Below are 24,776 nucleotides of genomic sequence, written 5' to 3'. Positions count from 1 at the left end.
CAGTCAGGGGAGCGGAGTTTAAGGTACAGTTTAATGTATTTCGACTCCACAGATTATTGAAAATAGCAGTGCACGTCTCAGCTGGAGTGTTCGAAAAAACTAAAACCTCTTCTCTTTCTTACAGAGGAATGTCAAACAGTGTTAAATTTTTTTTTCCTGAATTCTCTATCATTTAAAGATGTTGCCACCCTCTGCAACACAAACAAAATAAACAGTTCTCCCAAATGTTACAACTCCGCCAATATTTACTCACTTGCATGTCCAGATGTCATTCCAAATCTGTATTCTGTTTCCATGGAATGCAAAACTCTGACAAAGGTCTTAAAATATAATAATAACAGAATTTTAATTTTTGGGTGAAGGCCTATTCCTTAAATAATCACAGGCATGAGTATTCCCATGGCGAACTTGGAGAGTTTCTATGGTATTTCATAAGCTACAAAGACCAGATAAAATCTCAAATGAGATGCTGAACAAGTTGACCCAAGGGGGTGTACTAGCCCTTTGAAGACTTTAAAATCTTAGATTCCTTTTAGTTCCACTAGAGGGCAGAGCACAACATTCATGACAATCACACGGTGAATATGGAAGCGTATGGAAGGATGAACTGAGAAGTCAACAACCTCTAAACCAGTCTACAACTCACCTCTACTAACAAGAAGCATGGCACTATATATTTGCTCCTCTTAACTCCTCCTCTCCCCACAATCCTTCTGTCCATCTCTCCTGTCTTCAGTATGTCAGTCAGACACCTGGAACATACACAGGCAAAAAAGATCTCATTTACTTGGATTGTGCATGCAGACAATTCATGTATATTATCATCTCTATAGTGCGCTGCAGTGATGACATATTTTTGTAGGCCAACCCGGAAGTTAGCATCACCTCGAAAAATGCCCAATAGGATTTTTTTTCTGGCTTTTGAATCATAGCAGAAAATGAGCTCTGTGACCAACAAAAGTTTATGATTCTTAGATGTTTTGTTCATTATGATAATTTTCCCAAATTAACACAACTTTTATGAGTTCATAAATACAATCAGCAGAAGTAAAAATGCCACTACCATAAACCAGGGGTTCCCAAACTTTTCCATGACAAGGCCCCCCAAATACCACTAGGTTCTGGCCAAGGCCCCCCTTTTGCAGGATGTGTTATTGAACCCATCGACAATACTATGGCAAATGTAGAAATAAATAAATAAATAAAACATCTAGGTGAACATCAGATTATGTGATGGTGTTTGATACCAGCCAATCAGAAAGATTATAGAGATGAACCTATTACAATTTTCAAGGCCAATTCCGATTTGTCATTGAGTTTGACCTGCCAATACAGAGTTTAGCCGATTCTGATTTAATTTTTTCTAACCACTTTACAGCACACACAAATATTTATTTTCTATATATATATATTTTATAAAACACCACTTTTATCCAAACTGATTAATAAAAACAAGTTTAAATGGGTACATTTTCTATAAATATTTTTGAGTCTTCATTTTCTTGAAGCCTACTGAAGTTCTTGTTAAAACACACTATACATGCAAATTATGTGCATTTTTGGTACTTTTTGTGTGAAATCATATTTATTTTGTCCATCAAAAGTGTGCTTTCACTTTAAATGAAGTTTTATAAACAAAGTTCGGGAGGAGCACGTTCAAATAATCAATCCAATCTACTCATCAAACAATTATGTCTACCCTAATCAGCATGACAAGAAGTATATATATCCACACTGTCAACTCACCTAATATTCCTTGACAGTTTTCCAGCATCCCTCCACCACCCCGACTCCTCACTCTTGGCTTAATCTTTTACAGCCAGGAATACGGGGGGAGTAGCCTACTCTGGGTTCGGGCCGAATACCGAGCCCGGAGCCCTCTCCTCGGACAGCACGCCAAATACGCATTTATTCTATCTAACTTATTTGTAAGTGTGAACTAGTGAATTGAGCTTGAGCAGCGCAGCAAAAATAGACTCGGCGCCGAAACCCTCCACTTCACTACTGCTCACAGCACGCGACGCTCCTGCTTGACGCTCTCGCGCTGCTCCTGCTCGCGGTGTGAATGCACTCACTGAACATGCACGGCGAAAAAAATTCGCGCTACTCACGCGCCGCTCGTGGTCTGAAACGGCCGTAATTCACAAGGTTTCCTACATGTGCGTTCTGTGTGCACGTGTGATGCTGATGTTGCGCGATGTTAATCATGCGGCGCCCGAGTGCATTTGAATGGCATTATGTCAGACTGAAAATCAATATCGGCCAATTCTGGTCACCAGCCGATCAATCAGTTAAGTTAATTAAAAGTATAATGTTCAGATAGGCTATGCAACAAATTATTAAAATGTTATTTTATAACAATACTCATATTAACACAATTTTTTTTTTCCAACTTGCTGCGGCCCCCAGTTTGAAAACCCCTGCCATAAAGCTTCTGACAACTTTTTAAGTTTTTATTTAAAGGGATAGTTCACACGAAAATGAAAATTCTGTCATCATTTTCTCACCCTCAAGTTGTTCCAAACCTGTATGAATTTCTTTATTTTGTTTTGAAGATATTTAAAAAAAAATATGGGTAAGCAAACAGTAGACTTTCATAGTATTTTCCAACCATACTATGGAAGTCAATGGGGCCCATCAACTGTTTAATTACCCATATTCTTCAAAATATCTTATTTTTTCCCTCATTTATACAGTATTGGGACAACTTGAGGGTGAGAATATGATGACATTTTTGGGTGAACTATCCCTTTAACATTTGCCCTGAAAGTTTGAGTTTGCAAGAGGAACTCAAAGAATAGTTTGCAAGAGCCCGAAATCGATGAGAATTAACACATTCATTAGTGGGCATAACTTGTATTTAAACATTTCTGACATTTCGCAGACCTTAGTGTTTCTCGCACTGGGGGAAAAGTACAGCATAACCTGTGTAGTCAAATTCAAGAACAAATATGAACCGGTTCTATTGAATAAACATATCAAGCTCCATGTCAATGCATCATTCTTTCAATATAGACATTGGGCTGCTCTTACTTGCTGTGCCACCAGTATACCAAAAATACATTCTCTCTTTATCTCTAACACCTCAATTGTTTACCTGTCACTTCTTTGTTCATGGTTATCCTAACATTTATAATAACAATGCAATTATCGTGATCCAATGTAACCCAGTGTAATAATATGACAAGGAAAACAAACAAAAATGTAACTTAAAGAGAAAAAATGCAAAAAAACACACAAAAAAAGTTAGCAAAACTGGGGGGAAATCTACGTATAACAAAGCGTTCTGTCAGCTGATGCTGATTACAAACATATTTTAAATGGTTCACACTTCACACATTAAAATATTATCCTCTTAGAAATATGTGAAATTGGGGCATAAAATAATTAAAGATAATGCTTTTTTTTTTTTTTCTGAGGAAAAAGTAATCAGATTATTGTATACTGTGATAATGCATGACATAAATACTGAAGATTACAGGGCGCCCAGATGCATGTTTTTGTAGTACGACATATTATTGCATATATTCCATGAGCAATGGCACCATGGCATGTGCTTATCCATAAAACTATTATGCATAGACAATTTTTCCATCACCAACTCTGTATCTTCAAATTGAAATCCTGTCTAGCAGTGCAGCATCAAGAACATTATCAGCACAGCAAATGCTCCTTTCATTTGGAGCAGCGACTCGAATGAGAACTGAATTCCCACTGTACTGAACAGAAGATGAGCTATAGGACGTGGATCTGCATTTGAGATTATAATGTTAGTCCACCACTTGAGAGAGCAAAGAATTCTCTCGTTTGATGTATAGGTCACAAACACACACTCGCATACATGTTGCCCCAAGCAAAGAATGCATTAAAGAGACCAACAATATGTATATAAGCTCTCTTCTGAGACTCTGTAATGATCAAGATCACTTTTATGTTTTCTCCACTATTGTTACATAATGAGGGGGAGAGAGATGAATAAAGACAGATGAATAAATCATGCGGTTTAGCTTTTGTCTTTAGCGTTGTGTTCCTCAGGCCTAGCAGCAAACACAACACCACAAACATCTTGTAGCCGTCACCATCTACACACAGCCATTAAAATTCATCGTCTAAAAATGCTGAGGCTGAAGTTGAAAAATAACAAAAGTGATTTTATGCGGCAATTAAGATCTGGGTCTGAAACTCTTCCAAATGTACAAAAAGGAACAACATATTTGTGCTTCTTATTGGTGCAGTAAAGGTTTTAACATTTAAAAAGACAGTCTACACTTACCACAAAAAAAAAAAAAAAAATGCTAACAATTTATACTGTAGGGATCTGTTGTTCAAACAGATCTTTTCATATTAATTTTTTTTTTTTGCCAACCGATTTTCAAATGTCCATGCTGGACCAGGCTGGTTTACAGTATGCTGGTTTGGTGGTGCTGGTCTAGCTAAAACATCTAACAATGGTGTTCTCTTAAATAATTATTTCACTATTCTTTGTAACATTATTTTATTTTTTACTCTTTCTCCCTTCTCGCTTCTCTGTTATAGCAAGCAGTTCTCGAAGAATCTTAGAACTTTGTATTGCAGTACTTATAATGTTTAAGTCACTTTAGATAAAAGAGTCTGCTAAATAAATATAAAAGTTTATGTCTTGACATCAATGTTGTCAAGTTTAGTACAACCCAACTGAGGCAAATTTTGTTCTGTACCTCACACAAAATGATCACAGACTAATGACACTATGGCACCCCTATTGTGCCATTTTAAAGGTTCGTAATTTTGTTTTGGAGGACTCCTAGATTTACATGCATCCATGGTCAAAGAACATTTTAATTTACACTTAATATTTCAGCATCACCTCTTTTCTCACAGTGTCTGAAACAGTTCGATAAAGGATTCGGTCTCTCTAACCCCTCCTTTGAGAGCCTACTCTGCTGTGATTGGTTAGATGGCCCAGTCTGTTGTGATTGGTCTGCTGCTTACAGCTTCCTCAGCACTTGATACGAACAGTAACGATGGTGTCGGTTTTACCGTATCAATTCAAGCCAAAGTCCTCATCCTTTGGAAGTGCTTGCAAAGTGCATTTGCTCTCGCGGCGCAGAAAACAACACGTCGACAACACGAACCAAACACTTCCAGACCTCAGCTACTGTACAATTAGTGTTTAAGGGCAGGTCAAAGTAGACGGTGTTGTCATTAAAGACCATATTGCTGGCATTATGCAAATTTGTTAGAAACCTGCGTAGGTTTGTGTAGGAAGTAATGTTCCAATGTACATCATGTTCCAAACAAGTGTATGTGCATTATTCACACAGAGAATTCTGTGAATTTCAATGTACATTTTTTCACCATAAATTATAAGATGACTTCACTTCATGTTCTTTTTCACTTAGAAATACTGGACATGTAAAAGCATTTTACTGTAAAATTACATAAAAATGCCCCATTAAATCTATTACAGTTTTTCACAATAGAGCAAGGGAACCAATTAACAAGTTTTTACCTTAGCATTTTTACAATCTTTTACAGTAAAAATCATGATAATAAACAATTTAATAATAGGGGAACAATCTGTGTTTGCTGGGCTAATTGTAACTGGGCTAAACCAAACATCAATTTCAAACCCTCCTGCCATGTTCTCATGTCTAAAATTCTGTTTGAAGCCTTGTGCTGACTTGCTGCTGAAGTGACAGCGGCACTAACGCATTATAGATTTTGTCCTGAGGACCAGCTGCATCTGTATAATCCTTTATGCCTAAAAGCTTGATTTTGTTGAGTAGGTGTAATGACTTTATACTGTTGAAACTCTTGAAAGTGAACCGTCAAAACCTCAGTTCTTATATGAGTGTTAGTGTACACTGCTCTTGCAATTAACAATTAACTGACAGACCACTGACACGCATCATAAAAATCTCACACCACACAGAAAAGTGGGCCGCTACGTTTAAAGCAAACACACAGCACAGGAAAAATGAGCATAGGTGTATACGTTCTTAAGAAATCTATCTTCAAAGGGAAGTCTACTGCACACCTTATGATACGTCAATCTTCTGAGCTCTTTAAAACATTCACTCTCAGCAACAGAGAGAGGAAAAGACAAATTCAGGTCACCGCAAAGGAGTACTTTACAAACAAGTAGAGCACAAGGGACAGGAAGGAAGAACCACAAAGAGGAACAAGACAGGACAACAAGGCAAGAGTCTTCTGTAGCACTAATTGGGCTTAAAACTTGACTATGAACAATCATTTTCAGCCTATGAATGTCCTTTAGCAGGAGACTAGATACTAAAAGAAAATCGAATTCGCTGAGAACACTGATTGGTTGATGGAACCACAAGAACGCGCGTGATCCCAAACCCTTCACTAGTGACAGTCCTGAGCTGTGATGTGAAAGGCAGCAGATAAATATAAGCCCATTTCACGCTTATAAGAGCATTCCAAAAATAGAGCACTGATAAAACCTCTACAATAATATAATGAAATAGGAGTGATCTATTTGTCAGAATACAGTATACATGGTAGCCAACGAAGAAAAGCCCTACAGTATTTGCTCCCGTAATGGTGTAGTTATGCGATCTATCAGCAGGAGCTAACTGGACAATGCTAAGCCACAAAAACCCCTAGGCTCTTCTGACATCAGGTTGGCTTGCATGTCTTTGGAGGATAGTGTATTGGTTAGAGAACATGCATTGGAAGTTAGCAAAATGATTGAAACCGTTTAAAACATTTAGGAAACATTCGGTTACTAAAAAGAGTTTTGCTACACTATACAAAATTGCCTCAGTGCTTACATCTTTAAATATTCATGCACTGGGTACAGCAACAAAAACTTCCACGCACTATTTAGATGTTTACAACTGAGGAAAGCAGATATAAATATGAAAAAGTGGCTAAATAACTTCCTGTTTTCCTTCTAAGACTTTTTTGACAACCAGCTTCATCAGCACTGTGAAATTTTTAAATCTGACTTCCCAGGATAAATGACTACTGGGGTAAAGTGTGAAGAGTGTGAATCATGGAACAAAATAACAAGATTATTTTAACACCGGGATTAAAAAAAAAAGTGTGAACCCTAAGTGAAGAATTTCACGTGTAAAAAGGCCTAATATTGTTCCTCCTACTGTGTGATCAGTACAGTACACTATTTGTTGACCAAATGCAGTAACTGTGAATGTCTACAATGGATCTGAATGCTTATCAGATCCATGACAAGTGATTTGCTGCTATCTTTTTGCACTGTTGCATTTCAGCAAAGGACTCAAATACAGAAATGCCCCTTGTTCATCCATGATCTGAGGTTACAGAATGAATGTTATGACAGTGCTCAGATGTTTCATGCTCTCTGTGTGCACACAGAAAAGGGGGCATGTGGGTCTCTGTGTCACTTACAGTGCAGAAATCTTCAGTACCAGCTGCTAACTGGCTGCTTTATCCTCTACACTACATGGCGGCCAAGATACGTCCACAGATATGAATGAGAATGAACCTCATTGGTTCTCACTGAAGCTCAAACGTGCTGCGTAACACGAGAATTAACCTCATTGGTTCTCGCAACGTCAAGCGAACATGTTTGAGCTTCCGTTTACCACAACTGATGTGTGACTAAATTGTAAATTCAACTAAATTCAATCTGTTCATCATATAAAGTGATGGAGTCTCTTCAGAAAATTTGGACTAAACCACTCAATTCATATGGATTAGTTTTACGATCTCTTTATTAACTTTTTGAAGCATCAAATTGGTAATTGTGTAGCTGTCAATAGAGGGACAGAAAGCTCTCAGATTTCATTAAAAATATTTTCATTTGTGTTCCGGAGATGAAAGAAAGTCTTACGGGTTTGGAACGACATGAGGGTGAGTAATTAATGACATAATTTTCATTTTTGGATGAACTAATCCTTTAAATACAGATTACAGATTTCACAGTCAAACTCATGTAACTAGCGTAACATACAATTCTACTATTGGATATTTTACTTCATTATGAGTTCAAATAAAAAAAATGTAGGCACTAATGATGCCACTAACCTGGCAAACTTTGACAAATCTAGAGATGTATTCCTTCTCAAAAGGGCTCATTGAAAAAAAGAAGAAAAAAAAACTTTGGGGGGGATGGGTCCTTTTAGTTTCACTGACTAAAAGGCACACTATGCAGTTTCCGTTTTTCTCAAACAGCGACCCCTAGAGTCGCTGTTGAGTACTTGTATTTAACGTTACTGTCGTTAAAACCACTCACGCAGAGCACTCTTTCAACCACGCTTTCTTCGTTTTCTTCGTCGACTCTGTCATGATTCACGTTTGAAATGCGTGCTAGTGTCTTTCATAGAGGCTGCTTCATATGTTGTTGATGTATGTGACGTCGTGCCGTAAAGCAAGTTGTGATTCTCGCGAGATTTGTCGGGGTGCCACCTCTCAAACCTGTTTTACTGGTTTTGCCAGCGCAGTGGCAAAATGTTACTTTTTTTACATAATTTTTTTTATCAAATAAATGCAGCCTTGAGCATAAGAGACTTCTTTCATAAAAATTACAAAAAAATCTTACCAACCCTAAACTAACTGTTCATTCATAGAATACAATGTTAGACAACATTCATCTCTTTGGCAGGTTTTTAGGTAAAACCTCATCACTAATAGTGTCAAACTGCCAGCAGTTCATCACTGCTTTGAGGTCAAGCTAATAAAGTCAGTGAAATCATGAATTTTATTGAGACCAAATTAGATCCTGCTCCTGTTATACATATTGGCACAGAGTTGCAATTTTACTTGATGCATTTAAAAAGGATAATACACTTATTTCAGTATAGCAATTGAACCAGAGCCATATGTAAAAGGTCCTACTTCTACCTCTGACCCAGCTATGGCACACTAATGGTGTACAAATGCATGCTAACAATTTAAAGTGTGAAAGTTTTTCATATTTAATATGAGTAAAGCAGAATTAGCTACATTGAAGTAAATCGTGCTTGTCAGTCTTGAGTGCAATTTGGATCAGACGGTCAGTGAACAGACTGTGGGCGGGCCGTGGGCATGTCGTCTGAGGCTGACACTCGAATTTGGGGGATGAAGCATTTTGATTACATACTGATTACTTTAGGGCTTTGGGTTTACACACACACACACACACACACACACACACACACACACACACACACACACACACACACACGATGCAGCACTAATGGGCAGTATTCACCACTGCATGCAGGTCCTGACAAAAGAGTGCAAGCATACAATCTGCAAAGTAATAACAGCCTTAAAACACAAATGTAGCTGTAAACAAACATTTACCTGTGTACTTTATCTTGTAGGCACACACACTACTAAAACCCACAAACAAAAGCACATGCATTCTATCATGCAGTCAGTTTGTGTGCAAAACTTTAGATTTCCATCACTGTCACTTTTGTCCAGAGCAAAAGACAAAGTCTCTCTGTGCGACACAGTGCCACTGCGCTACGACTCCCTGATGTGGGTCAGAGCCCGAACACAGTTTCACCCTGCAACAGCCTTGATCTAGTACCACCTCTGTTGCTTTTGCATTCAAAAGCATTGCATCCATTACAGCCGGCTTATTGAGCAACCCAAATGCCTGCCCACATTCACCATTATAAACACATCAGCGAGAGTGAGAAACACAGAGAGAGAGAGAGAGAGATAGCTTACCTCTAATGGCAAAAGCAGTGACGGAAGTAAAGGTGCTATATTACAGCCATTCCGGCTGGACGTGAACACAAGTGGTTTTAGAAGTGTGTGAATGAAACAGCAGCACCTGCTTAACTCGGCTCTCTGCGTGTAAACGGCTGTCTCTTCATCAGAGGCATTCTGCCACACTTCTCCCTCTCTTTTCTCTCCTCCTCTCACTGTTTCTCTCTCTCGACACTCACACATTGCCAGTGGCATCAGCGCCACCCCTCTTCACATTAAGAGATGTAATGTGAATAAACTGGACTGATGTCCCAGCATTCAAGAGCAAAGATCAAGCTAATTCATTAATAGTCTATCATTGAATGAGGGTCTGAGAGAGAATTATAGATGAAATGGGAGCGAAAAACAGGAGGAAAAAGAGAACAAAAAGGATGCTGGGAGAGAAGAGGAAACGTTTTTGTGCCTGTAATTTTCAAATTAAAAAAAATTATAATCATTTGCAATTGCTTTTGGTGTAAAGGTAGAAAAATGTCATGTAACCTAAAGGAAAAAATTTGCTTAATGTGCTCTAAATTAACTGGTTTAATCAAGTGAAAAATAACTCATTAAGGTACAGTATTTCAGCGTTGCTCGTCACTATGGAGTTAAAAAAATAACATAAAAATTTGAATCAATCAAAGGTTTGTGACTTATAAAGCATCCGTTAATAGAGCCTTTCTCTCTAAAGAACCTATATAGGATCTTTGACATAATACATTGTTTGTGAAATTCAGTGTGTTTGCATATGCTGTGGGAGTATTAAGTAGCCCAGCTGGATAAAACAAAATAGATGAAACTGAAAAGCTGTGAATAAATCTATTTGAATAAGAAAAGACAGAGAGAGGGAGGGGACTATGATTAACCCACTGCTTTTAGTGAGCTAGTACTGCTGCATGACATTGTTAAAAAATATCACAAGGTCTACATGTAGGGCGGGAGGTAGATTTGCAGTTCCCATGGAAACTCAGGCACCATGCCTCACGAGAGAGACGTTCCCTTACACACTTTAACATCGATGGATCCCTTGGACGACAATCTATGCGAAATTTGCAATGTTTTGAGTCAGTAGCAGCCAAGCTAAACAAAGCAGAGCAACACTTTAACTATGCATGAACAAAATGCGTTAAGCAAATTCTTTTTTTATCTGAACTATCAAAGTAAAATCAAAACTAACAAAATTGCCCACTGACTTACCTAAACTTTTCAAAGACGAAACATTTGGTCAGTCACATTACATGAATTGACTGTAATGTAATTTCAGACGTGTGTAATTTCTGTGCCACTTTTGGCACTGAGGGGAATTAGAAATCACTGTTTTCAAACATGTTTCCTAAACACTCCCCCCATCTGCCAACTTATAGTCCCGCTCCAAACACAAATTTGATTGAGCCAATGCTGCTATATTACAGACCTTATGTAGCCCCGCCCCTTTTCAGCGCTGTGCTTGTTGTGTTCTGTCTTCTGGTTTGTAAGATTTTACAGATTTATGAATGAACTGTATATCGTTAAAAAAAAAATCCTGGTCTACTGACATTTGTTGTGACATCCACTTTCGCTAACTCAACACTAAGTAAAGCCACTTCACCATTACTCTTCAACAGTGATGCCATAGAGATATACAGAGCTACCGCAAAAACAGAAGTTCAAGGTACTCAGAGGTAAGCTTTGGCCTGGTCAGAACACAACCACAGACAAACATGAGCTGTGAACTTCAGGTTTACAGTAAGAATCTTATCATCACTGACATGATTGAGCAAGAAACTTAACCGCAAATAGTGTGTTGTACATTACTTTAGATAAAAAGTGTGTACTTTATGCTGGGTGTAAAACAGTGAGCTGCTTCCTAACCCAAAATTTAAAAAAATCTTTCACCATTTATTTATCATTCATGTTGTTCCAAAAATGCATAACTTTCTCTCTCCTGCAGAATGAAGTAATTACTTATTCAAAATAAGTACCATAGAATGCAATTTCGAACTGAATGTGAATTGAGCCCTGTGTAGGACACTATGTGTGTGCTGTGCTGAGCTGCTGCCTAGAGCGTATCAAATCAGCCACTTATGAAGATTGTTAATATGTTGCCTTTAGGCGCAAGTATGCAGCCGCCATATGTTTGCAGCTACGTTTTGCACATGGTAAAATTCGATATCAACAGAGTTTACTCCCACTGTGCTTATGCAGCCCACATTTTCTAGATTCATGCACATTTGAACCCTTTGCACATGTCCTTGAATTTACTGCACTAATTGGTGGGTTAATAAGGTGGCAACACACAGTTGGGCTGTTTAAGAACTAATAAAAGATTTTTTTTTTTGAAAACACTAATAAAAACAACACAAGACCAAGTTGGAATAGATAGATAAATATGAAAGGAGGCCAAAAGGTTGTCCAACTTGAGTTTGAAAAAGCTTAAAGTTGACAAATTTGTTCACAAGGTTTTGGAAAAGAGCTAGTCAGAATCCATCAATGTGTTTACAAAAACCATAAACCGATGTAATCTATGTAAAAGTGCTTCATGTTCTACAACCGTTTTATCCTCTAAGGCCGGTTTCCAGCCTGCAGTTTTGAAAAGGAGCCCCTTTTATTTCTCATGCAACTTTAAATGTGTTGACCTGGCATTTCCCTCCTTCCATTCAATCTTTATCAGATGATAAACACTGAAAACAGAAGGGAACCTGAATCGATGACAGGAGGGTGAAAATCTGGCCTTGCTGTGGAACTGGCACAATTCTTACACATACATCACAGGTTTCACCAAATCTAGCAGCAATCTCAATAGAGATCCTCCAGAGCATTGCTGCAGAGATCCAAAGTAGGTCGCCCTGAACTTGCACACCCTGATTTATGTTATGTGGACAGTGGCCAAGTCAATTTTATGGAAATGGCAGTGGAATTTTTGACAGGCATGGATAATTTATACATTTTAAAAAATGGAACAAAAAGGAATAAAAAAAAAGACATAGGAAAGAATATTAAACATACAGTTCAAAACTCTGAAACAACAGTGAAATTCTGGGATTCTTAATCCTATTTAAATGGAAATATACAGAAAAGTGTATAAAAAAATGAAAAGAAAGAAAACGAGTTAGAAGAAATGTAAATAATTGTAAAATGAATAAGAGATATTCCATCACTGACAAATAAATCTTCAAAAAGGTGTTTAAAAAAAATTCAAAACTGATGTAATGCATATTTTTGAGTCATGAACAATGTGTTTAAACAAGTTTTAGTTGTTAAATAAAATTTCAAAGTGTTTAAATTCATTTTCCGACTGTCTTTTCTTATGTCAGGCAGCACAACCAAATAGTTGTACTGTGTACTGTAGTTGTACCACCTGACATGGAAATTGTATCAACCTACCCATACTTGAAATCTCAACAGTTTTAAAACTACTGATATTTATAAAATTTGTTTATATGAAAGGTTTCAAACCTAAAATGATGCAATGGTATTTAGTTTTTAATGTTTTATTATTAAGACACCATTAATAATAATGGTGGTGGTTGAGGAGATTCCCCCCTTCCATATGTAAAGCGCTTTGAGTACCCAGAAAAGCACTTTATAAATGTAACAAATTATTATTATTAGAATTATTAGAATTAAATAGTTTTCTTAGTCTGTTCATTTGTTCGGACAGTTACACCAGCTGACATTTTGGGGGGTTTAAGATAACAAAACATAAAATAATATGTACGAAAAATGTATTCAGACTAAATAAAGTGAAATGTCATTAATTTATCAAATTATTTTAAAAGGAAATAATGTGCCTGGACACAAAAATATGCACATCATGTCATTGAAGAGATTATTAAGAAATATTCCTCCCATTGAAGCACAACATACTTTATGGAACAATCTCATAACATGCTAACACAGAACATCAGGTTTTAAAGAAATGTAAGTTCATGCAACCTGAATGCTGCCATTAAAAAAATAGAGGATGTAAACCAAATAGAAATTCTTAAATTCATGTTTTATTATAATGAATTCCACTCCCCCACCCCAAAAATATTTACATCCAATAGTTAATTAAACATGTTTTCATGGTGGAGAAAAAAGGGCAGCATTTTCACTATGGTTCCAGACTTAAGGACCCCAGGAAAGACTGTATAGCCTAGATGTCTAGATGTCTCTAACAGGTTGATTTCACCCACTCTCTTTAGCTGATAAAATGGGTCAGTAGTTGCTTAACTGCACACCACATGAGCAGTTAATTTTTAACAAGTCCAAAAAACAAATATAAAGAAGCCTTGCCGTTTTTATTTAGAAAAAAAGGAAACCGTTTGCTAGGAGTGGGTTGGCCTCACAAACAGGAACTTTCGAGTCAGTAAGTCAGTCAGTCAGTCAGTCAGGTAACTAGAAACCTCTCACACTCCCCTTCAGTCGTCCATGAAACGCATGAAGTGCGTCGAGGTGGGAGAGGCACAAAGTTTTCAGTGGATGTTTGAAACTAATTTCTTTTATTTTGTCAAAACGACGTTATTAATGTCGCTTGGCAGCAATTGCGAACTAACCGGTTTTAAGCGTTGAATTGAATCCATAAAATCCTGCCTTTGTTCTTGGCGAAGCTCCTCAGGTGTTTTGTTCTTCCAGCAGAAGACGCGGTAAAGTTTGCGGATTACGTCCATTCGGCGTCGATCTTCGTTCGCGCTGCAAACTCATCTTCATTTGAACTATATTAGTTCCGCTTTCAGTTTTGTTTGTAGATTTTTCTAACACTTCATAACCTACTCAGCAGGACATACGGACCAGAACATCAGGTAAGGATGTTTTAAAGCTATTGAGGGGTGTTGGTTTACTTGGTTACTTGCTTCATAGTCAACAGGTAGCGTTTATTGGTTTTACGTGGATTTTCTGCGCGCATGCACGTACAGTTTAGGCTAATAATGAAAGACACATCTGTTTATTGCTCGCGGTTTACGATCAGTCCTGCGTAATTATCTGCAAGAGTTATTATTAATTTGTAAAATGACAAAAAGGATGGCTGAGATGTAAAAAAAAAAGAAGGTTATTTTAAATCTCGTTTAAAACACATTTGGAATATGTACTCTTCGTGTTTGCATTACTATATGTTTTTGAAAAAACATACAATATTATAAAAATGATTTGTGTGTGGCTCTAACCTTGAGATGCACAAGTACCATGGGGTCCAATGGGGTCATCTCAGTTTTGTTTTGTCACGTGACAAAATACCTTTCTTTACAGTTACACAACTTAGACATTTTTGACATTTAAATCCCACAAAAATATCAAAATGATTTTAAAAATGCAAAAAATTATCACAGAATTAATCACAGAAAATGTTTATTCAAGTCTTTTAATTAAAGAATTGCGATTCTTGTATTTTTGAATAGTGAACTAGGCCTACATCTTGATAATAATAATGCTAATAGTGTCGTCACTAACTCAAACATAAGAAAAAATGTGATCTTTAAAAATGAAAAAATAAATAAATCTCACTTTAGTCATAGGTTGCTGTAATTTCACATTGCGTAAGTACAATATGAAAATAGTCTACATCATGCTAATGAAACTTGGAATGACAGTGTCAAGTAACCCTTAAAATTTGTTTAAAGATAATCGTATATGGCTTAATGTAACTTGATGTGCCAAGCAGGGTGTCTCCATGTTTAAAGTGGGAGTTTTCAACACCCCGGGCTTTTAATCCCATCAGCGTAACAGAACTACTGTAAAGACAGCAGTTTAGTTTTCACAGACTATCAGTTGTCATTTGATGCAAGGATCATAAATGTAGGTTAATGTAAGGTTCTGGATTTGCTCTGCCTGTGTAATCCATAGCAGAACAAAAGTTTTATAACCTTCAAATAAGTACCAAGTTTACATATTCAATATTTTAGGTAAGAATATGTCTGATACTTTGCAGGATTAGTTGCCAACCCAATTTCATGCTGCAGTCATTTTTAAAAGCATGCACACGCAGAAGTTGGGCATTGTAAGTATGTGTCACAGCAAGTACAACAAAATGGAGCTCTTAAAATTCACTGAACTAAATGATTGGAGAGAAAAAGAGAATCCACCTGAAGCTTTCCTCGCTGCTTAAGTCGCCTGCTTGTCTGTGCAAGAACTGTTTACCATTGACAAAAAAGGTTTTATCTGGAATTGAAAAAGAAAAAAACACACACAGAAGGCCTGAAGAAACTGGTAGAAAACCCTCCTTGTCATTGCAGTTGCAACCTGTTCAAGTGATTTAAAGAAATTCCATTTGGTGCTTTTCCACCCATGAAGGGAAGAACTTTAAAGTGCAGTTCAGGTCCACCAGGGTGAAAAGTACAGAGATTTAGAAAATGAAAATAAAAGTGCAGACAGTCAGCAAGAAAAAACTGAGTGGTATATAGAGATGGAACGGTCTAACTTGGCCATCGTGTCCAGGTGAAGTTTCTCTGTTGCCCCTAGATGATGGATGTTGAGTTTGCTGAAAGGAAATTCCTCACTGCCATGGAGTCACCATGCCGTCAAATACTCAGTTACACAAAGAAAAATGACCTGTGCAGCTTGAAGCGTTACTTTGCCTCTGGATTTAAAGCTGGACACACACCTTGACAGATAGTGATTAACCGCTTCTCTCTTGTGAAAAAAACATTTAAAGCTGAAGTGTGTAATTTTTTTCCCACGTTAAAACATTTAAATCCACCCTAAAATGCAGACAGCTGTGTTTCTGTGGCGTTATGAAAATGTTACTATTTGTTTGAGCTTGCAGATCAGTTTGACATAGCAACAATGACTCAACCAATAGCACGAGTTTGGGGCGGGACTAGCTGTTTTTTGGGGACCAATGACAGATGGGGGGAGTGTTTTAGCAATTCTTTTAGGTGTTGCTAATGGTGCATAAAATTAAGATTTAATTGTTGGATTGAGGGGCCGTTTACCCAACACTGTTTTCAGCTAAAAACAGAAAACCTCTTATGCGTTTTGGCCATTCATTTACACGTCAATGGTGTATTGGGGGCCTGAAAACAGGTTTCAAAGTGCACGTTTTTGAAAACAACACTGTTATTGTCTCCAGTGCCGGCCCGAGCCTTTTGGGGGCCCTAAGCAGAATTTGATTTGGGGGCCACCTCCCACCACGCAGTCACCTGTGCTTGACGATTATTGACACAAATTTCACGCTATAATGTTACATTACAAATTCATACAATGAGGTTATGTATTAATACAAAATAAATACTTAATAAAAAATAGATACTAAAAAAAGTTTTAACTTTTTCTTTACTCTTTTACTAACTCTTTGAAACTTCTGAAAACAAACTGTCACAAAACATATCAAAAAATTATTTGCAAAATATCCTCCAACGTTTTGCAACACTTTGCAGTTTGAATGATGTCTTGTATGAACATGACGGAGTATGTTTTTATGTTTCCACTGTTCGATCGCGCCCGCGCCTCACACACACACACATACATATTCCAGCATTGCAATCTTGACATCGCAGCCTGTTCGTTATAGCCATAATGAAATATTATAATAAAATAGTCAACCTAACATATAAAAATTGCACTGCTCTGTTTAAATAGTCAGTAGAACAATTCATACCATTCAGCGTAAGCACCGCTCCACTGTGATGTTTCCAAGCACATTTTTGCGCGTGTGAAGAGGATTATTTTTTCCGTCAATATTGGAACGTGAGTGAAGTACAAAGCCTATGATAAAGAATAGTTTACCATCCAAATCCATCGCGAATGTTGAAACATTTTGATTCTATTGAGAGAGATACGAGAGCCCAACGCCGCATACTTTCACTTTCGCTTTAAATTATTTCGTTTTCGGCTTGTTTATAGTTATTTTTTTATTCTTGTTCAGTTCTGAATATCATTACATTTAAAGGATAAATCATTGATCAAATCAAATTTTTGTGAAATGGCTTAACATTACCGTGACTGCGCACAAATTGTCTATGCACGCGAGGTTATGCGCATGACTCAAACACTGGCAGACACAGCAGCAGTTGTAGGCAGGTATATTGATCATGAAATCATTTGAATTATCACATGAGAATTATTAATCCTTTCATTCATTTATGTCACTTGTTTAAGTTAATTAGGCTAATATGTAAAAAAAACTAAAGCAAAAAAAACTCGATTGGGGGCCCCCTGGTGGCGAGGGGGCCCCAAGCAGCCGCTTGGTTCGCTTATGGCTCGGGCCGGCCCTGATTGTCTCCATCAAGCCCCGGAAGTGACAGTGGAAACGCGACTGGCCCTGGCACGCACTAGCACGGCCCGGCCCTGGCCCGACAGTGGAAACGCGGCTATGCATGTAAACTACAAAATTGCGAATCTGCAAAAAACGGTGACGTCATGTATTATGTATTCTGTTCAGTCTATAGGCGTGTAGTGTTTCTTTACAAAGTGACATCACCAACTATGGCCTGGCAGCATAAAACAGCGTTTTTAATCGTTTTCGCAGATCCGTGTGAACGGGGATAGTTTTGACAACGTTGTCGCCTGTACGCAAAAAAATCAGTTTTTAGTATATCATTGTCATGCAAACATTGCCTGAGGAATGACTTGAAAATTTCTTTAAAGATGTTTGTTAGAAACTACAGTATTAAAGTCAGTAGTTCTACATGTTTGATTTTATTAGTTATTCAATAATGTAGCACATCTAAATCCTATCAAAACAAGATTGAAGGGCTGATGTTGATTGGTTTGAAAATGTGATATGCTAATTCAGGTGCTGCTGCTGAGATGCTCCTGTTCTTTAGGTTCCTCTCAGGCCTGTTCTGTAGGCGTTGGACCTGTATGTTTGCCAGGACCATTTAAGAGAGATGAGAGAGGGCTAACAATCAATCTGAGAATTCACCCCAAAGGTACACTTGTCAGATTAATCAGAGAAAATAAGACAGAAAACTCTGTAGGCAACCTGTCTAAGAGTTTAAATGCTTTTCTTTTTTTCCACATGGGATGGTGCAAACAGATCTACTTTGAGATTTGTGTTGTTGTGCTATTAGATGCATTTGAGTGTCGATGCTAAATTGTTGTTTATACATGCAGCCTTCCAGAGAACCTCTTTGTACAACAGCCTGGGGCCAAATACGCTTTTGCTCGGTGTAATTTGACACAGAATATTCCCCCATCATCCCTAGCTGCTGTCGCAGTACTCGTCTCTCAGTGTGTGCTTGGACCGTTTAACAGCGTCCTGCTGGTTAAAGAATTGGCTTAGCTGCTGGAGATGTTTGCTTTTGATAGGGAACCACTGTGGAAAACCACAGGAGGACAATGGGACGACATCACATTTCTGCACATTTCACACATGCAAAAGCTTTTAAAGAAATAGGCTAGTTAGCCCAAAAATGAAAGATTTGTCATTCTCAAATTGTTTCACACCTGTATTACTTTATTTCCTGGAACACAAATAAAAAAAAATACAGTCATATGGACCACTTTAATGATACATCTATTGTGCTTTTGTGTCAAATGATATTTTCATTTTTGGGTGCACTATCTCTTTTAATGTTAATATCATAATATTAATATAGATATAACATCTAAAATAGCTTATGTTTTGTGGGAAAGTGTTACTATTGTCATAGCACGGAAGTCATGTTCGTCTCACATGGAAACTGTTTACCGTATTTCAGTGTGTTTATAGTCCTCCTTCATAATTATTTCATGGTGTAGGTGAACTTAAGTAAAGCTGTTAAAAATCAAACTGGCTGTATCCCATCTTAATTTAAGGTCAAAAATATGCAGTGGTTTCACATCTCCACTGGGCTCACTGTCACTCAGAGCTTATTATTATTTCATATAAGAGAAACTGCCAGGCTTTAGGAAGCTAACACACCCATCTCAACAGCCTGCAGGTAATAAATCTGAAGTTTACCAAGCGCCTCTGTCTATTTTTACTGGTGGGCTCAGTGGCCCTCAGAGAGGTTCTGCTCTGTGCTGTGTTAGCTTTACAAGTGAGTAAATCATGGTCAATTGGACCTGACTTGACTACAGTTTAATATAGTTCAATAATAGAATGTTATGACTTTTTCTCTAGATAGTAAAAGTGTTTTACTATAGACTTATCACAGTTCTTCTGTAGCAGCCTTGCTTTAAAGTAGTGATAGACTGATATATTGCTCAGGCCAGTGAATAAGCCAATATTTGGGCATTTGAGATGTTGAGAATTATCGCACCAGCCGATAAACATTCCCGCTTGGCTGATTAACAGAAGTACACAAAGAGTGTCACCTTCGCTGATAACTGTGTTATTGGTTAATTTGTTTTGACTAAATATTGTGTTATGTATATTATGTATGTTACATGTAATGTAACCCTAAAGTGACATTTGAAGAAATCGCATTAATATGCGCGAGAAACTTTTATGTGCAGATGAAATATTTCTTTCTTTTTTCCCCGTAAATGTCACTCATTTCAAATGTCAAGACTCGTTTGTTATTTTTAGTTGTATTGTCAGCATTATATCGGCCAGCGGCCACTTTGTTTTTTAGATATTGTCAATGATGCAACCAAATATAAAGGTTTAAAAATTGTCCAATGAAACACCATATTATTTAATAGCTATTCTAATTGTAATGGAATCGACATGTCCCCTAATGTCTTTGGTGGTAATTGGTGTGAGCATCAGCCATTGAAAACCTTGAACAGTTGACTAGTTAAGAGAACCCAGCCACCATTAAGACCAGTTCACACTGCGCCAATAGACGACGACCAACGGCAACAGACACTTTGTCGACATTTGTCGGATTAGTGTGTTAGCCTTGTTGGTGTCTGTTGGCTTTGTTCAGTGCTTGTTTTGTTGGGTCGTGGAATTGGCCTTTAGACCAGGGTTTGATTATACCATCTAAATACTTTATCTAATAATCATAAAGTGGCCTCTCCAAATTAATCTATCAAAGACAGATCAAAAGACACTGTGTTGAACTCCAAAAATTGACGCAAAAGTATTCAATAAGCCTCATGAAGAGGCTATAAACCCAGCAGATGCTCAGATACCCTACAGAGCGTGAAGGATATGAGGTCACAGCTCATCTGTCATCTGTGCCGTATGGAGCTGGGAATTACTAATAAAAACTATGAATATTTTGAAAGCAGGCTTGCTGTTAGAACGCTACCTGATTAATTTCCTCTGCTTGCATGAAGGGCAGATAGGGATGCTTGTAATTATTTATGAACAGCAGTGTGATATTATTTATATTCAGCATGGTGCTGTTAAAGACATGCCTAAAACGCTCAAATCTACTGCTGTGAAATGCTTTAAATGAACCTTTGGTGTACTTTGTTTGCACGCTTTCTGACTACGGATATTGATATTGTCTGCTAATTTGTTCAATATACAAAATCATTGGGATTTTCAAGCCAGGGAACTCTTTTCTCTACTCATTTCCCACTAATTATCTGCTTAATTGTTTAGTTCAGCTGCTTTATTGACTTGATTGTGGAATCCCGTCAATGTTTTCTGACCTTTCTACCACCTCTTTATCCCGAATATCTTGTTGGCATGCTACAAAGGATTGCAGGATATCCCTATGAGATGCTGTCTCACATTTCACTCACCCAAGTTCATGAGAGCAGTAGTGTTGTTAAAAGACTTCCCGCTGTGTAGTTTGATGTCAGTTACCCTGTAAAGTGGGTTGAGCTATTAGGCATAATAAGCCAGTGCTGTCAGTCAAAGATAACTAAAGCTCACTTTTGTAGTTTGACTCTGCATGATGAAAGAAAACTTCAGAGAAATGCAAAAACATCTTATTTCTTTGTGCGTAAAACTTTTTTTTAAATAAACAAATACTGAGTGCACCTTGTAAATGAGTGCATATGTACTAGATTGTACATTTGTAAAATACAGTTGTACAATGGTATATTTTGCAGTAAAAAAAAAAACATTACAGGATGAATTTATCTACTGTTACATTAATGAGAGGGTTTTTTTGTGCGAAGATGTGCCTAATCATTATGAAAATAATGTCACAATCAAAGAATTTTTAATACTGGCCCCTTTTCCCTTTAGATATTGAGGTGAAATATGACCCAGGCAAAGAGTTTAACAACTGTATTATGGAGAAGCAAAAAAGTGTTAAAATGAGTACTTGTTTCAACGTTGTATAACCATATTTTGAGTGTCACTTTGTGTTGACTGGTTTGGTTGTGTCTGTGATTTCTAACTGGTTTTAATTTGATTGATTGATTGATTTTATTTGACCACTTAAATATAAAAAAATATGAAAACAGTACTCTGTGTCATATATTAAAATACATAAATAGTCAGGGATGACACAATAAAGCCCAAAGACTTATTTCCATTGTGGTCCCATAATTTGTCTTTGCTAACTCAAGGGCATCATAGAAGCACATGTGTTAAACATTAGAAACTTAATCCACGGAGACAAAACAATGACTCAGTGCTTCTGGATGATAAAGGACAGTTGTTTTTGTCTGAAAAAGTTAATCTGTTTTGGAAATGATGGATAACACTGATGTAGAAATACCTAACCTTGATTGTAAGTCTAAACTTGCCATAAACTATAATCTTGACCCTCAAATATGATTGGTTGTTTGGAACAAAAATTCCAATCAACCAATCATATATGTTGTACTTGGTGAAATCAGGTTCACCGTTCATACCAGACCTGAGCAAGTCCTAATTATTGCCATAACCTTTGCTTTTTAGAAAGACTACATTAGCTACTGCAACACCCAACCTAAATAGCTATTTGGCTATTGGTTAACATTAACTAACAGCCTGTGAAGATTATGGTGTCATTAACTCATTGAAAGATTAAAAACACAAACATTTTCTTTCTTTGGAATAACATGCACTGATGAATTAAGTTAAAGGAAGGGAACAGTAAATAGAATCTATTTTGATTTCATGTTGACTTTAAACGCTAAAATGGGAGAAGGGCATTTCCATCTTCGGTTGTAATTTCCCACAATTATCAACTCATTACTGCATTTGATTGGACTGACAGAGCAGACAGATTTGTGCATTTGATTCAGCATATGGGCTGAAATTGTTACTTAATTACCCCAGAAATGTCCCACATATTCATCCAATGGACTACATGATTATTACTAATGGACTATTAGTGCAGTATGCCGTGTATAGTTTGCTCAAATTGCTCATAGGTGCACATTCTATCTTCACAGTGTTTGGAACTGCAGGAAAGCAGGGCACAGCTCAGAGACAATTTCCGCAGCTTAAACGAAACAAGGCCATCTATAAGTGGACTCAAGTATGTGAGGAAGGTCAATAATAATGTTTGACAGAGTGTAAGTACTGCATGTTCACCAGGTCCTGGTGCTAAAGCATGCTGATGGCAATCTGTGTGTTTGGTATAGGCAGGATTAGGCTAGTCTCACATTCTTCCCTAAACCTCTTTAAGAAAATCACTAATCCCAGACCACAACAGCAACATGCCGTTACATGTCACTTTGCCTGCTCATCTCAAGAATATCTGGAGAAATATCCTGAAATGATTCATTATGAAAGTTCAAGTGAGAAAGTGTGCTTTGAGTTCCTGTTGGGGAAAGAGATGTTTAATCATTGACCGTGGCTTACTGACTCTGTTTATTAAAGTCAAAATGAATAATTGACATTGGAGCTTAAAAGTAGCTGAATGTCAAAAGCATTAGTAACCTATCTTCATGTATATATTTATTGTGTTTTCTTCAGTTGCAGTGTGTTGAGCTTTGTGCTTTTTGCAGCACGTTTCTGTATTTGGTTGCGTTGTATTTTCAGCACGTTTCTATAATGTAATATTTAATATTTCTGTAATATACATTTTAATACTGTACATGATAGTGTTTTTTTTATTATTCCTAAATTCACTGGTTGCATTTAAAATGATTGCTTTTTATTTTTTTTATTTTAGACAAAATAGTATCACTTTTTGATATTAAACATTCATTGGTTATCGTTCATAACATGAAAATAAATATCAGACTTAAATATCTGTGCATCTAGATAAAATCTTGTGCACATTGACTTACTGAAATTTTGTAGCAGCCAGCCAATCAGATTAGAACTATCGGTATGTGGACATGCTGTCTGAGGACAAGACTATCATTTTGCAATGTTACTGGGTGAGTTTGTAGGAAAATACCCAGAAAAGTTTTGGTGAAACAGAAGTTCACTTTAACACGTCGATGTTATCTAGGCCCTTGTATCAGCAATAAACTGAGCACAGGCACAACAGTGATGCTGAATATGCTGCAATATTAAAGGTGATAAATAAATAAAAGCTTCATTTTATGCTCTCAGGTCTCAGTATCAGAGCTGTTTGTTCCTGTGAATGTAGGTGATGTGCAGCAGAAGTGGAATGTCAGGGTGTTTTTGGGTGACGTGCTTTTTAATGCCTAAAGCCCCAAGGCGCTGTCAGGGCCCGTCAGAACAGGTGCTCACCATTGAGTGTCTTTTGTACCTGTTTTTTTACACCTTGGATTTTGGTTAGTTAAGTTCAAGATTTTACACTCTCAATATACTCTATCATGTTCTGTTCACAGTGCAAGTTACGATACATTCGACATGAGTGACATGCTCATGATGTTAGTGCTTACAAAAAACGTAATTATTCAAAACATCTGACATGTAGTGTACATAGGCCTCAATGAAAGTCAAATGCTGCCTGAACTGACAAAATTACAATCATAACACATTTGAATTAATATTCAGTTTGAAACACAATTGACTCCATAAGTTAGTTTGTTGTTAAGATAGCGATTAATCTAATTGATGCTAAAAAAAAACCCAATGCGTACAAATTTAGAACGCAATATTTTTCACGCTTTGTCCACCATTTCTTTTCTCTGAGCTATGCACTCTGGGATTATAAAGATACATGTGATTCTGCCCAAGATAACTTAAAGGTTGCATAATTATGATGTCAAGTTTTTGTAACAATCTTTGCATTGTGAGCATGCCTGCAGTATAATGCCTTTTTGCAAGAGAGCTTTTCTGTATGACAACAATTGACTCTTTTGCCTATTTTTATTTCTTGTGAGGAATTTTAGAGGGAAAATTTGAAACCTGTTTATACTTGACTAAGTGTGCACTTCAACATAGATGAGAAGTCTCCTAAACTAAGAACCTCACTTCACCACTGCAATCCAGGTGCCTAAACCAGCTCTTTAACATCCCAAAA

General features: G+C 37.1%; 2 protein-coding genes across 9 annotated transcripts in view; one reads left to right on the top strand and one right to left on the bottom strand.

The window, feature by feature from the left end:
- plppr2b (phospholipid phosphatase related 2b) overlaps nt 1–24,776 on the bottom strand; it is a gene marked incomplete at its 5' end in the record, with an annotated part of 119,897 nt that overhangs the window by 42,585 nt on the left and 52,536 nt on the right. For 4 of the 6 annotated variants that reach the window (XM_082189820.1, XM_082189821.1, XM_082189817.1 and 1 more), the window contains 2 exons: nt 647–752; nt 9,652–11,218. In XM_082189820.1, coding sequence (XP_082045946.1) covers nt 647–721 — 75 coding nt within the window. Of the gene's footprint in view, nt 1–646; nt 753–1,746; nt 2,404–9,651; nt 11,219–24,776 lie in introns of those variants that run through there. The other 2 variants (XM_082189818.1, XM_082189813.1) reach the window with 2 other exon arrangements.
- The window catches only part of palm3 (paralemmin 3), a 41,310-nt gene continuing 30,518 nt past the window's right edge, over nt 13,985–24,776 (top strand). The window contains exons 1-2 of one of the 3 annotated variants that reach the window (XM_082189825.1): nt 13,985–14,432; nt 18,393–18,497. The gene's annotated coding sequence lies outside the window, so the exon portion shown is untranslated. The remainder of the gene's footprint in view (nt 14,433–18,392; nt 18,498–24,776) is intronic. The other 2 variants (XM_082189826.1, XM_082189824.1) reach the window with 2 other exon arrangements.

The sequence above is a fragment of the Leuciscus leuciscus genome (assembly GCF_965113295.1).
Source record: "Leuciscus leuciscus genome assembly, chromosome: 14".
NCBI lineage: Eukaryota > Metazoa > Chordata > Actinopteri > Cypriniformes > Leuciscidae > Leuciscus > Leuciscus leuciscus.
This window is presented reverse-complemented; position numbering and strand designations above follow the sequence as displayed.